Source organism: Manis javanica, chromosome 17, assembly GCF_040802235.1.
Source record: "Manis javanica isolate MJ-LG chromosome 17, MJ_LKY, whole genome shotgun sequence".
NCBI classification, from domain to species: Eukaryota; Metazoa; Chordata; class Mammalia; order Pholidota; family Manidae; genus Manis; species Manis javanica.
This window is the reverse complement of record NC_133172.1, coordinates 59,739,383-59,752,798: the sequence shown is the minus strand read 5'-3', so window position 1 is coordinate 59,752,798 and position 13,416 is coordinate 59,739,383. Positions and strand designations below refer to the sequence as shown.

Here is a 13,416-nt window from a genome sequence, read left to right as displayed (position 1 = left end):
GGATCATACACCATGACCAAGTGGGATTCATCCCATGGATGCAAGGATGGTACAACATTAAAAAATCCATCAACATCATCCACCACATCAACAAAAAGAAGGACACAAACCACATGATCATCTCCAGAGATGCTGAAAAAAAGCATTTGACAAAATTCGACATCCATTCATGATAAAAACTCTCAACAAAATGGTTACAGAGGGCAAGTACCTCAACATAATAAAGGCCATATATGATAAACCCACAGCTAACATCGTACTGAACAGCAAGAAGCTGAAAGCTTTTCCTGTGAGATCGGGAACAAGACAGGGATGCCCACTCTCCCCACTGTTATTTAACATAGCACTGGAGGTCCTAGCCACAGCAATCAGACAAAACAAAGTAATACAAGGAATCCAGATTGGTAAAGAAGAAGTTACACTGTCACTATTTGCAGATGATATGATACTGTACATAAAAAACCCTAAAGACTCCACTCCAAAACTACTAGAACTGATATCGGAATACAGCAAAGTTGCAGGATACAAAATTAACACACAGAAATCTGTGGTTTTCCTATACACTAACAACGAACCAATAGAAAGAGAAATCAGGAAAACAACTCCACTCACAATTCATCAAAAAGAATAAAATACCAATTCATCAAAAAGAAGAAAAATAAACCTAACCAAAGAAGTGAAAGACCTATACCCTGAAAACTACAAGACACTCTTAAGAGAAATTAAAGGGAACACTAACAAATAGAAACTCATCCCATGCTCTTGGCTAGGAAGAATTAGTATCATCAAAATGGCCATCCTGCCCAAAGCAATATACAGATTTGATGCAATCCCTATCAAATTACCAGCAACATTCTTCAACGAACTGGAACAAATAGTTCAAAAATTCATATGGAAACACCAAAAACCCCAAATAGCCAAAGCAGTCCTAAGAAGGAAGAATAAAGTTGGGGGGATCTCACTCCCCAACTTCAAGCTCTACTACAAAGCTATAGTAGTAATCAAGATAATTTGGTACTGGCACAAGAACAGAGCCACAGACCAGTGGAACAGTCTTAGAGACTCCAGACATTAACCCAAACATATATGGTCAATTAATATTTGATAAAGGAGGCATGGACATACAATGGGGAAATGACAGTCTATTCAACAGATGGTGCTGGCAAAACTGGACTGCTACATGTGAGAGAATGAAACTGGACCAATGTCTAACCCCATACACAAAAGTAAATTCGAAATGGATCAAAGACCTGAATGTAAGTCATGAAACCATGAAACTCTTAGAAAAAAACATAGGCAAAAATCTCTTGGATGTGAACATTAGCGACTTCTTCATGAATATATCTCCCCAGGCAGGAAAAACAAAAACAAAAATGAACAAGTGGGACTATATCAAGCTGAAAAGCTTCTGTACAGCAAAGGACACCATCAATAGAACAAAAAGGTACCGTACAGTATGGGAGAATATATTTGTAAATGACAGATCTGATAAAGGCTTGACATCCAAAATATATAACGAGCTCACCCACCTCAACAAACAAAAATCAAATAATCCAATTAAAAAATGGGCAGAGGAACTGAACAGACAGTTCTTCAAAAAAGAAATTCAGATGGCCAACAGATACATGAAAAGATGCTCCACATCACTAATTATCAGAGAAATGCAAATTAAAACCACAATGAGATATCACCTCACACCAGTAAGGATGGCTACCATCCAAAAGACAAACAACAACAAATGTTGGCGACGCTGTGGAGAAAGAGGAACCCTCCTACACTGCTGGTGGGAATGTAAATTAGCTCAGCCATTGTGGAAAGCAGTATGGAGGTTCCTCAAAATGCTCAAAATAGACTTACCCTTTGACCCAGGAATTCAACTCCTAGGAATTTACCCTAAGAATGCAGCACTTCAGTTTGAAAAAGACAGATGCACCCCTATGTTTATCACAGCACTATTTACAATAGCCAAGAACTGGAAGCAACCTAAGTGCCCATCAGCAGGTGAATGGATAAAGAAGATGTGGTACATATACACAATGGAATATTACTCAGCCATAAGAAGAAAACAAATCCTACCATTTCAACAACATGGATGGAGCGAGAGGGTATTATGCTCAGTGAAATAAGCCAGGTGGAGAAAGAGACATACCAAATGATTTCACTCATCTGTGGAGTATAAGAACAAAGGAAAAACTGAAGGAACAAACAGCAGCAGAAGCACAGAACCCAAGAATGGACTAACAGGTACCAAAGGGAAAGGGACTGGGGAGGATGGGTGGGTAGGGAGGGATAAGGGGGAGGAAGAAGAAAGGGGGTATTATGATTAGCATGCATAATGTGGGGGGAGGGAGAAAGGGGAGGGCTGTACAACACAGAGAAGACAAGTAGTGATTCTACAACATTTTGCTATGCTGATGGACAGTGACTGTAATGGGGTTTGTGGGGGGGGACTTGGTATAGGGGAGAGCCTAGTAAACATAATATTATTCATGTAATTGTAGATTAATGATAACAAAAAAAAAGGAGAGAAAGAAAAGGGGGATTACTCCCTGATAGGATAAAACTAACTGCAAATCAATGATTAATGCATGCTTTACATATCCTTAATTTTGATCTTTCAAAGGGTGTCAGATGATCAGCTATGGAAGTACATTTTTCTGATAATATTCCTTTCTCTAAAAAAAAAAAAAGAAAAAAAAAAGCAGTTCTGTGTGGTGATCTCCAATAGGTTCTTCACAATGGTATAAAGGTCATATCAAGGTGTGGGCAAAGGGTTTGTTTGTGTTTATACAGAGGATCAAAGCCTAATTTGGCTACACAGAAAACAAATTAAGATACAATATGAAGAAGAACTTCCAACATCAACATCCTGTGGAAGAGTCATTCCAGAAGATGATCATCAAAAAACTTCAACAAAGATCCTGGCGCTGCTGCAGTTGTAGCTGCAGTCATCCCACCGGTTCCTGGACTTGCCATTGGAATGAAGAATGAAGGAGGAGATATCTAAGCTGGCCTGTGCATACAGTAAAACAACAAGTTTGACTGGATCTATACTGTTGGAACTCAACCAAGATTTAGGAGAAGTGCAAGTTGCAGCACTCCAAAATCGTGTGAGTATAGACTAGCTACTATTAAAAGAACACATGGGATGTGAACAGTTCCCAGGAATGTGTTGTTTTAATTTGTCTGATTTTTTTCAAACTATTCAAATTCAGTTAGACAATATCCATCATATCATTGATAAGTTTTCATAAATGCCTAGGGTACCTAACTGGTTTTCTTGGCTTCACTGGATATGGCTGGTAATTGTAGGTCTGCTTTTGTTATGTAGCTGTATTCCTATTATATTAATGTGTGTGCGCAATTTAATTAGTAGTTTAAAACCTATACATGCTTATGTTACTCTACAAGAAGATATGTCAAAGAAATAATCAATCTTCCCATGTTTCCTTCTGTCTGCTACTTCTATAGCTTTTCTTCTTCCTTCCTAATTACAACCCTTTAGTAGAATTACTGCCTTATATCAAAAATTACTGAGTATTATAATTCTTCCAAGTGGTAAAGATACCTCAAGACAAATGCTGGGCATAGAAGCCACAGGGCATAAATCTGCAAAGAAGTAAAAAGCTAACCTTTTCAAACAATATTGCTTCTCTCTCACTTACCAACTTTACATCTCCCTGTATGGCCCTGGAAGATGACTGGTTAGCCAGAGACGGGTAAGATTCCTCAAGGGAGGAACAACCTAAGACAGGCACAGTTGCAGGGGGGCCATGAGGTGAGAAATTGGGGATCAACAGAGGTGAGGCTTAGAACCTCAGCCCCTCTGTTTTGAGAGAAATCTTCTGCATCCGTGGATGTTTTGCTGCCCTTGTCTAGCTTGGATTAATACTTAGTCTACAGGCACACACCCGATCATCTACATTTGTCCTCTTATAGCACTAAATTATGTTTTCTACCTTTATCTTGCATCTACCTACCACTTCAGCATTTTATTAAAAAATAATAATAATAATAAGGGAGAAATGTGGGATTCACATATAAATCAAGTATAAAAATCAAATGAATAATCATATCTGACTTGATTGTTTATCGTTCATGATGCGTGATCAAAATCGAAAGTTTCTGTGATATGACTGCCCTTGCACTCTTCACCATGTAAGAACTTATTCACTATGTAAGACCTTGTTCACCATGTAAGAACTTGTTTGTTATGCTTCAGAAGATTGGAGACTGCAGAGATAGAGGGCTGGGGTTGATTAATGACTGTGCATTGAGTCCCCTATACAGAATTTTATTGTTGTTAACAACCATTTGATCAATAAATATGAGAGACGCCCTCTCAAAAAAAAAAAAGATAAAACAAAAATTGCATGGAGGACATTGTATCAAAGATAGTCTTCAGCTCACCACTGCCCAATAGAAACATAATGTGAGTCATTGAATTTAAAATTTTCTGGAGCACCATTTAAGAAAGTAAAAAGAAACACATAAGATTAACTTAAATCATACCAATATATCCAAAGTATCTTTTGCAATATGACATCAACATAAGGATTATTAATGAGATATCTTCCATTCCTTTGTGTGTGTGTGTGTGTGTGTGTACTATTTTTGAAATCCTGGGTGTATATTACACTTAAATTTCAATCTGGACATTATATTTTAAGCAAAAATATTTCATCTGTATTCAGATTAAAATTTATAGTTGAAAAGGTAAAGTCACATACCAAGTTGTTCCAATAGTTGAATCATGTAGTGATTTTTAAGTTTAAATTAAAATTAAATAAAAATTTAAAATCCAGTTCCTCGATTGCCCTAACCATATTTCAAGTATTCAACAACCACAGGTAGTTATTGGCTACTGTATTGGGCAGTGTAGATGGAATCTTCTGCAATGATGTAAATGTTCCCTTGGGCAGTGTGGCTTTAGAATTTTTTTTGCAGCCCCTGGGGAATGAGGATGAAGAGGCTGTGTCCCAGAAAAAGGGGAGAGTTCAAAGTCAAGGAAATAAGAAAGGCATGTGCAACTGCGGCTGCTGCATGTAGAAAGAAACCATGCTGTTCATCTCAAGAAGAGTTTCTGAGCACCAAGCTTCTGGACATCTTAGATCCCATCCCCTCAATTCGAATGTTTCTCTTATACACTAATCAATGGTAAGTCTTAGTTGTTGAATAAAACTGCTGGTTGTTTTAAAAGGTGGAAACTAGCTGCAAATTTCTGAGAAGAGGCATGTAGTTAGACTTGGAATAAAAGGTGTGATGCAATGGACTTCAAAGGGGGTGGAGGGCTGATGACGATTACACAGAATGAACCAGGCAATCGGGTGGGAAAGGCACACACAGTCTACATTTCAGCAGGAGGGCGAGATGGAGTGGGGCTGGCACCCAGTATCAGCTTTCTGGTCCAGCTTCTCAGGATGTAGCTGGGCACACATGGGTTTTGAAAGAGATGCAAAAAACTATTAAATGGAGTAAAACAAATTCAAGTCCAAGACTCCTTGGCACCTATCTGCACAGGTGGGCATTTGTGGGAGGGGCAGAGTGCTTGGATGTGGGGAGATCTTTAATAAATCATTCGTCCAGAACTCTGAGGAATATTTAGGAACCGCTGTAAATTATCTACATGTATGACTTACATTCACGACACAGTTAGGCCAAGTCCTGGTTGAGTGGTTTTCATGATTTGCTCTAATGATCTATGTTGATTCCTTTACAAAGAACACATGGTCCAATTACATATTTCTTCCATCCTGGGTTAAAGATGTCCTTCTAAATACCCATTCTACCAATTTATAGGGGATATAAAAAAGGATTTTCCGTAAAAGGTACTTTCATTGGTTTTGATGAAAAGCGCTTGTGATGAAAATAGAATCTCTAATAAGCATTTCATAAATGACTTGTCTTTCAAACTTAATATAAAACAATAAAATACATCTCCCAAAGACCTCCTTGCTACCTCCCAGATTTAAAGCCCCCTGTTCTCAATCAATCAGGCTCAAGAACTCAAAAATCTCTAAAGATGCAATCAAATATTTATCAGCGAAAGTTGGTAAAACTAAGAAATTATTTATAGCCCAAATTTGAAATAGTCACACTTTGAAGGGGGAGGAAAATAAAAACATGTGTGGGAACTGCACATTTCTCTCCAGGGCACACACTCCCAGATCCTTCCTGCTGTCTATGGTTTAAAACGGGAAGGAAATCACAGGCTTGGGGAAGTGTGTTCACAACTGGGTGTTTTACTCTTTCTCCAGAAACATTAAGAGAGATGACGGGAGAGCAGCCACCAAATTCTAACAATTTAGCTACTTAGCAACTAATTATTTGGCAGATAGATAAATTATATATCAGCCAAAACTGTCTAATCCCTAGAGCTGCCTACAGAGTCTTTCTGTGCATCTACAATTTTACACGGTTGGCTGAGAAAAATCCCCCATGGAGGGCACATTTGTTGTAGATCTTTTTTGGTGTCTTTATTCTGTAGTGTGTGGGTCTCCTTTCTTTAAAGGAATTTGGATTGTGATAAAATATGACAAAAAAAAGAAAACAAGTAAATTAGATATTTACTTAATCTTCATTCATCCTCTTAAAGTACAAGGCAAACTAAAAGGTACCTTTGTGCCAGCATGCCAACTCTCGTGTCTTTCATAATAATTTCATTTGCAGTTAACCTTATTTTGTCAAACACTGTATTATGAAATTTCCAAACACACTGCAACCATTGAAAGAAGTCGTCAGTGACTGGCGGGATGTGCATCACCTAGATTCTACCATTAACGTTTTGCTGTACTTTCTTTAACACTTATCTATTCATTGATCCATCCTCCTATCCATCTTAATTTTTGGCGTATTTCAAATCATTAAACTTAATCTTAATGTTTGTTTAAAGAGCATAATTGTCAACAAGGATATTCCATTTCATGGAAGAGAATTCTCAGACTGCACTAAGCAGCCCTGAGCATATTGGTTAAGAGCACAGACTTTGAAATCTCAAAAAGCTGGCACAGGGCTTGTCTCTGCTGTTAACCAACTGTGTGACTTTGGGCTGGTCACTTCATCGTCCAAGACTCCTTCCTCTGATTCAGCATACTGGAAGGTGATCCTCATGGGTTGTTATTAGGAGAATTCAACACAACAGATGAAAAGTGCTTATACTTCACACCACTGGACAAATAATGAATTTGTGATGATTTGGTTCTTCTCTTTTGCAATCCTATGAGATCAGAAGCCCTGTCTGTTTCCCTTTGCCATTAAATTCCCATCCCCTAGCACAGTGCCTTGTGAATAGCAGATCATGAATATTTGCTAGCTGACCTGAATTGTGTTGAATTTCTGAGCTTTTCCCTCTTGGGATACAGAGAGTACTTACTGACAGAGATAGGCAAGTAGAGTCAGCTTCAGAGGCACAATACACAAGTTGTTTAGGAAATGAGGTGGGAGAAAGGATGAGACAGACAGAGAAAACCTATTCTGCAAAGCAAAAGTATTTATATCAAGTTTAGTGATGGACAGAGCCCATCAGCATCCCGCCCATCCCTGCGACCTTAGCCTTTCAGTGCCCGCAGGCAGACTCCCCGCTGCCACGTGGCATCTCTTTACTGAAGGCTCTCCCCCAGGCCTCGAAAGGCCATTGTGCCCATGTGCAGAGCACAAAGCAGGCTGGATGTGCTAGAGAATTTACACCTTAGGGAGCAGCCCTCAACCAAAGACTGATGGGGCTGGAGTATAAATACCCCAGCTCCCTCCCTTGTGGATGGGCTAACCACGAGAGTGTGTGTGCTTCACACCATTCCTAGCATTTCCCCGTGGGTTCTGAGCCAACTGCCAGCAGTGGTAGCTGCCTCTCAGCTGGCTGCTCTCCCTTCCCTGTCGCACTTCCTCACTCCCTTACCAGTATTCCCCTCACCACCTAAACAATACCTGCGATGCAATTCATGGTTCAGGGCCAGCTTCTGGAAGAAACCAAAAGTAAGTGTCCTTTTACCTTATGCCCTATCAGGTAAAGACAATTGTCTTTATACCTTATAAACACAGAATTTCTTCCTCAAGTGGCATTCTACACTGAAGTCTGACGTGTAATATTCATAAAATTAGAGCTGCCTGACTCAGAATTCGGGTGGGGGGTGATACATGGAGGCCAGAGCTCTGCCTCCTCGGCCTCCTCTCCTTCCCTCCACCTCCCCAGGACCCTCTGAAGACACCTAATGCTCTCTCACAGCTCTGTGGAGCACCACCTGTCAGCCACTGATGGAGTTGATGACGATCAGACATAAGATACAAAGAAAAGGATAAGATGTATAAATAAAAACAAGTAGGCACACAGAGGAAAACACATTCCTTCAAAGGCATTGCAAGCATGTGCAAATAGTTTTTGCAAGGCAGTGCAGTCATTCTGCAAAAGCTCTCTGGAGGTTTGAGGGACTTTCACACATCATGACGTTCGCAGACTATCACACTTAAGAAAGTAGTTGCTTTGTAGGAAATCCAGGTTGAGAGCCCATGTGGGCAATGCACAGGGGGCTAAGGAGAGATGCATCTCCAATTTGGAGACGATATTGTGTTTTGAAGCTATAACGAGTGAGAATGCCGAAGAATGTCTGCGGTTAGCTGCACACTCATTGATTCATTTTACATCTCAGGGAAGGAGGCTTGGGAAAATGACCCCAAGATACTTACGGGAATGAATGTGTGGGACTGAAGGAAGCTGTAAGATGACACATAGTTTATTGTCCAAATCTGGACATGTTCAAGGGGAAAGGTGTTGCTAATTATAATTACACGAGGACAACCAATTTTTGAGGCAAGTGAGATGTACGAAACTCTTGTTATAGCCTAACTAATGGAGTTGAAACTTCCATACTGAAAGTAACAGATGTTAGTGACAGGCAGGGGAGGAGAACATATTTCAGATCACACCTCTGTACACCTGAGTGTGTATCACAATCATCCAGAAGACGTGGCCTTATCCCAAGAGATTCTGGCTTAGTGGTTCTGGGGTGGTTCCTGGGAATAGCTTTTTAGAGAGCAACCAGGTGATGCTTCCAGCCCATTGCCACTCTTAAGGTAGGACTAGTTTAGAACAGTGGTTCTCAACCCTGGCTGCAGATCAGAATCACTTGGGATCTTTTAAAAACATACTGATGCCTTTATAATTAGCATACACAAGATAGGGAAGTCACAGTAAGGCAGTACAGCACAGAGAAGACAAGTAGTGACTCTATAGCATCTTGCTGTGCTGACAGACAATGACTGCAATGGGGGGGGATTTGATAATATGAATGAATGTTGAAACCACAATGTTGCTCATGTGAAACCTTCATAGGATTGTATATTCATGATACCTTAATTTAAGAAAAAATACTGGTGCTTGACCACTCCCTGGCCAACGGAACCAATCTCAGAGAGTGGAGCCTGGCGTCTGTACTTCAACTGCCTCAGGTGGTTCCGATGTGCAGCCAGGGCTGGGAATGCTGGGCTTACCGACAGAAGGCTGCACCTTGTGTCTCTGAAACTGTGTGGGGCAGAGCCTTTGAGACTTGAGGACTCTGGCCCTTGGCGAGTGCCATCCTGGCTTCAAGGAGACCGGTGCGAGGGCCGTCACAGTAGCTAGAGCTGTCCACAGGGGCAGGCTCATCAGCCACCACTGCTCAATCCGAGCAGCTGATTCCCTTTGCATCAGACCCTGCACTCCTGGCAAGATTTTGCTTGAAGAAAGGCATCTTTGGCGCAATGGTAGTTTAAGATCATAAATATGGTGATTACCAGGATACTGGGCTATTAACGCTTCTGATTTACAATAGAAATAGATTTCTAACAGTCGGAGTCACCCTCACCTCTCGCCCAGATCACTCTAAAACCCCCCTTTCGGCGGCATCTTTGTGTTACTCCTCCACCACTCCCTGCAAGACGGTCAGAGGGAACTTGCGACACACACACACACACACACCCAGGGGACCTTCCAGCGATTTCTTGCTGCACACGTGACACAGTTCCTTCTCCTCACCATGGTCCCCAAGGCCCATATGACAGGTGAGCTTTTCTGACTTCAAGTCATCACTTGCTCCCTTGCTCACTGCTTGCAGCCACCCTGGCATTCCATTCCTCAGACAGGCCTCATTCTTTCCCACCTCCAGGCCTTTGTACATGCCGTGCCCTCTGCCAAGAATGTAGCTCAGTCAGCTCTTCCCATGGCGACCCTTTATCATCTTTCCAGTCTCCACTCAAATGGTCAGAGCCCTGGCCAGCCTTTCTGAGCACTCTTCTCTCTCTTCTCCCTCATCCTGCCATTTACTCTTTTCCACATTGTCCTGCTTCTGTTTCTCACGGCACTTGTTCTCCTCTGCAATTTTTAAATTTCTTTATTTACTCACTGAAATACCTGTCTCCCCACCAGAATAGAAGCCCTATCACAACAGGAGCTTCTGTGCTTGTTCATCTAGTACCAAAGCCTGGAGTTGGGCACATCACAGGTGCTCCTGATTTATTTCATGAATGAATAAATGTTCCAATAGCGCTAGCCATTAACATCATTCATGCAACTAACCACTACTGTTCAAATTTCAAGATCACCAAAAAATACAAACTGGCTAAAATTTGATTCTCCGTATTAACTTTCTTATGGGGAAAGAATGTGCTGACCAGACAACATCAGTATTTCTGCCCATTTCACAGTGAATATTCCTTAACCAATGACATCCTCTTGATCCAATTTTAACATCATTATCTACCATGTAGATCTCCAAATCATGATATTCAAAAGTGTTATTCTGTTCTGTAAAGTCTTTTTTTTTTCTTTGTTTGATGACCTTTTGACATTCTTTTCTTGGCAAAACAATTTGGCCTCGTATAGAAGAACTGAGGCCAGTTCGAACTGGTCTGCAAGGCAGTCGTCAGCTTGCTGTGTGAATGCTAGTCTTTTAATAAAAACATGCTTTTTTTCATTTGTCTTTTGTGTTACTTACCTTGCCAACATCTCTTGGGAAAGGTTGTCTCTGACTCTCTGGAATTAAAATGGGAGACACCACGATGGACCTCTTTTGTCTTGGAACAGGAGAAGTTCTTGCAAATTTAAATATATCCTAAAAGAGAAAAAACAAAATTAATCGAACAAAATCCCCTTGGAAAGGATGTATCAGTGTGCTCTGAGATACGGTTCCTTTGTTGTGAAAGCATACAGCTGTTTGGACATTGTTAATTTTATTCTATCAAACCTCATTAGCGTTAGCAAGTACATCGTTAGAATCACACTAAAGCTGACATTGCGATTCACAATGACTATCATTCAGCTATTTAATCCCATCTTCTGAATCATTCTATTCACAGCGTCAGTCTTGGTCTGCACAGCCTTCAGTGCCAGCGTATCCCGTTCTTAATCTGCCAAGTGAGGAAATTACTCACCTGGTCACTAACCCACAGAACCTGCTGGATGTAAAAGTGACTCTCCTCATGGCCAACTGCAAGGTCTTTACACTCACAAATGAATAGGGATGACGGGGCAACCACCATCACTGATCCACACCCCAAAGAAGTGTGTGTATGTATATGTATGCAGTGTATAAAACATCTCATAGTTTTAAAGGAAAAATCTATATAAGAGAAATTCCAACAGGAAATAGGACCAGCTAAAGCTTTGAAAGCTTCCATAAATTGTTTTTCTCTTGATTTTGGTGGGAATGTAAGCCAATGACACTCTTGCAGAAAGCTATCGGGCAATATTTATTTATGAAGAATCTTACAAATGTACACGTTCCTTCGCTCTATAATTGTACTCCTAGGAATACATCTAAACGCTAAATTCAAAAGGAGAATAAAACTGAATTCAGGAAGATGTTTAGTGAGACATTAATTATAAAGGGCAGTGTGCTAGGCGCTCTACATGCGACTCCATACTTGCAATAAACTTTAGAAGTCCCAGTTCTCCTTAACCCATGAGGAGAGCTCCAAACTATGTCAGGCCTTACGGAGACCCTTAGCCCGTGATTTTTCAAGGGCCATTTGTCATTCTTAGTGGGATGACTGCTGGAATGCACTCCCCACGCAGTGTCACAACCGGAATCACTGGGACAGCACTGTGAGGATTCCCACCCAATCCGCAACTCGCAGATGGGGTTGAAATTAAATTAAATGACTGTGTGCAAAAAAGGAAACTTGCTATTATTACTTTAAATAAAGTACCAGTATTTCTTTTCATAGAAAGTTAAGGACACATAAAAATGAATATATTGGAGACCAAATAATGTTATTAAATTTGAGCTGGAATCCTATGGGTGAGGAATGCTCTTTTTTTTAAAAGAACTAGAAGAAAGGGGTAGAGGGGTGTTACAGGGTTGTTAGCACCAAGCTGAGACTTTCTCCTTGATCTGATCAGAGGACCAAAGGCAAATAAGAATGGAATATCATTTTTGATATATAAATCTATCTCATTCAATGCCACACATCACTAAAATGATCTTAGGTGTCATCTAAAATAAGCTTCTCAAGCTTTGGACAGCAGGTTCCTATCAAAATCATGTGGCAAATGATATTTAAATACCATCACTGATCCACACCCCAAAGAAGTGTGTGTATGTATATGTATGCAGTGTATAAAACATCTCATAGTTTTAAAGGAAAAATCTACATAAGAGAAATTCCAACAGGAAATAGGACCAGCTAAAGCTTTGAAAGCTTCCATAAATTGTTTTTCTCTTGATTTTGGTGGGAATGTAAACCAATGACACTCTTGCAGAAAGCTATCGGGCAATATTTATTTATGAAGAATCTTACAAATGTACATGTTCCTTCGCTCTATAATTGTACTCCTAGGAATACATCTAAACGCTAAATTCAAAAGGAGAATAAAACTGAATTCAGGAAGATGTTTAGTGAGACATTAATTATAAAGGGCAGAATGCAAGTAACCTAAATGTTCAACTGCAGGACAAGGTTAAATCTGGGTCCATCAGCAGAAGACACGACTAGGCGCTTACCAATGAGGTGGTGGTGAAGACCACGTCCTGACCACTCCTGTCGTCATTTGACTGCTTCCACCATCACCACCACAACCTCTTGATAATAATAACAATTTTTAAGTGCGTGTTGGCCAGTGTGCTAGGCGCTCTACATGCGACTCCTGTAATACTTGCAATAAACTTTAGAAGTCCCAGTTCTCCTTAACCCATGAGGAATGTCAAGGTAGGAGAGAGACTATGTTAGTTGCTCAATTTACCCAGATAGCGGAAAGAATATATAGGATAAAATGTGAAGGAAAACATAAAATACCATAGCAGGCACCTAATTTATAAACTATATTAAACATAGAAGAAAAACACTCAAAATCTCAATGAAGAGAAGTTCAAATAAAAGACTGGTGTCCAGGAAAACCAGAGAGTCGACATTCAGGCAAAGATAGAAACCTGGAGTGTGTATATATGT

General features: G+C 40.3%; 1 protein-coding gene across 2 annotated transcripts in view; it reads right to left on the bottom strand.

Moving 5' to 3' along the window:
* CDH13 (cadherin 13) overlaps positions 1–13,416 on the bottom strand; it is a 919,293-nt gene that overhangs the window by 490,281 nt on the left and 415,596 nt on the right. For both annotated transcript variants that reach the window (XM_073226070.1, XM_036993860.2), the window contains exon 4: positions 10,965–11,081. In XM_073226070.1, the coding sequence (XP_073082171.1) occupies positions 10,965–11,081 (117 nt within the window). The remainder of the gene's footprint in view (positions 1–10,964; positions 11,082–13,416) is intronic.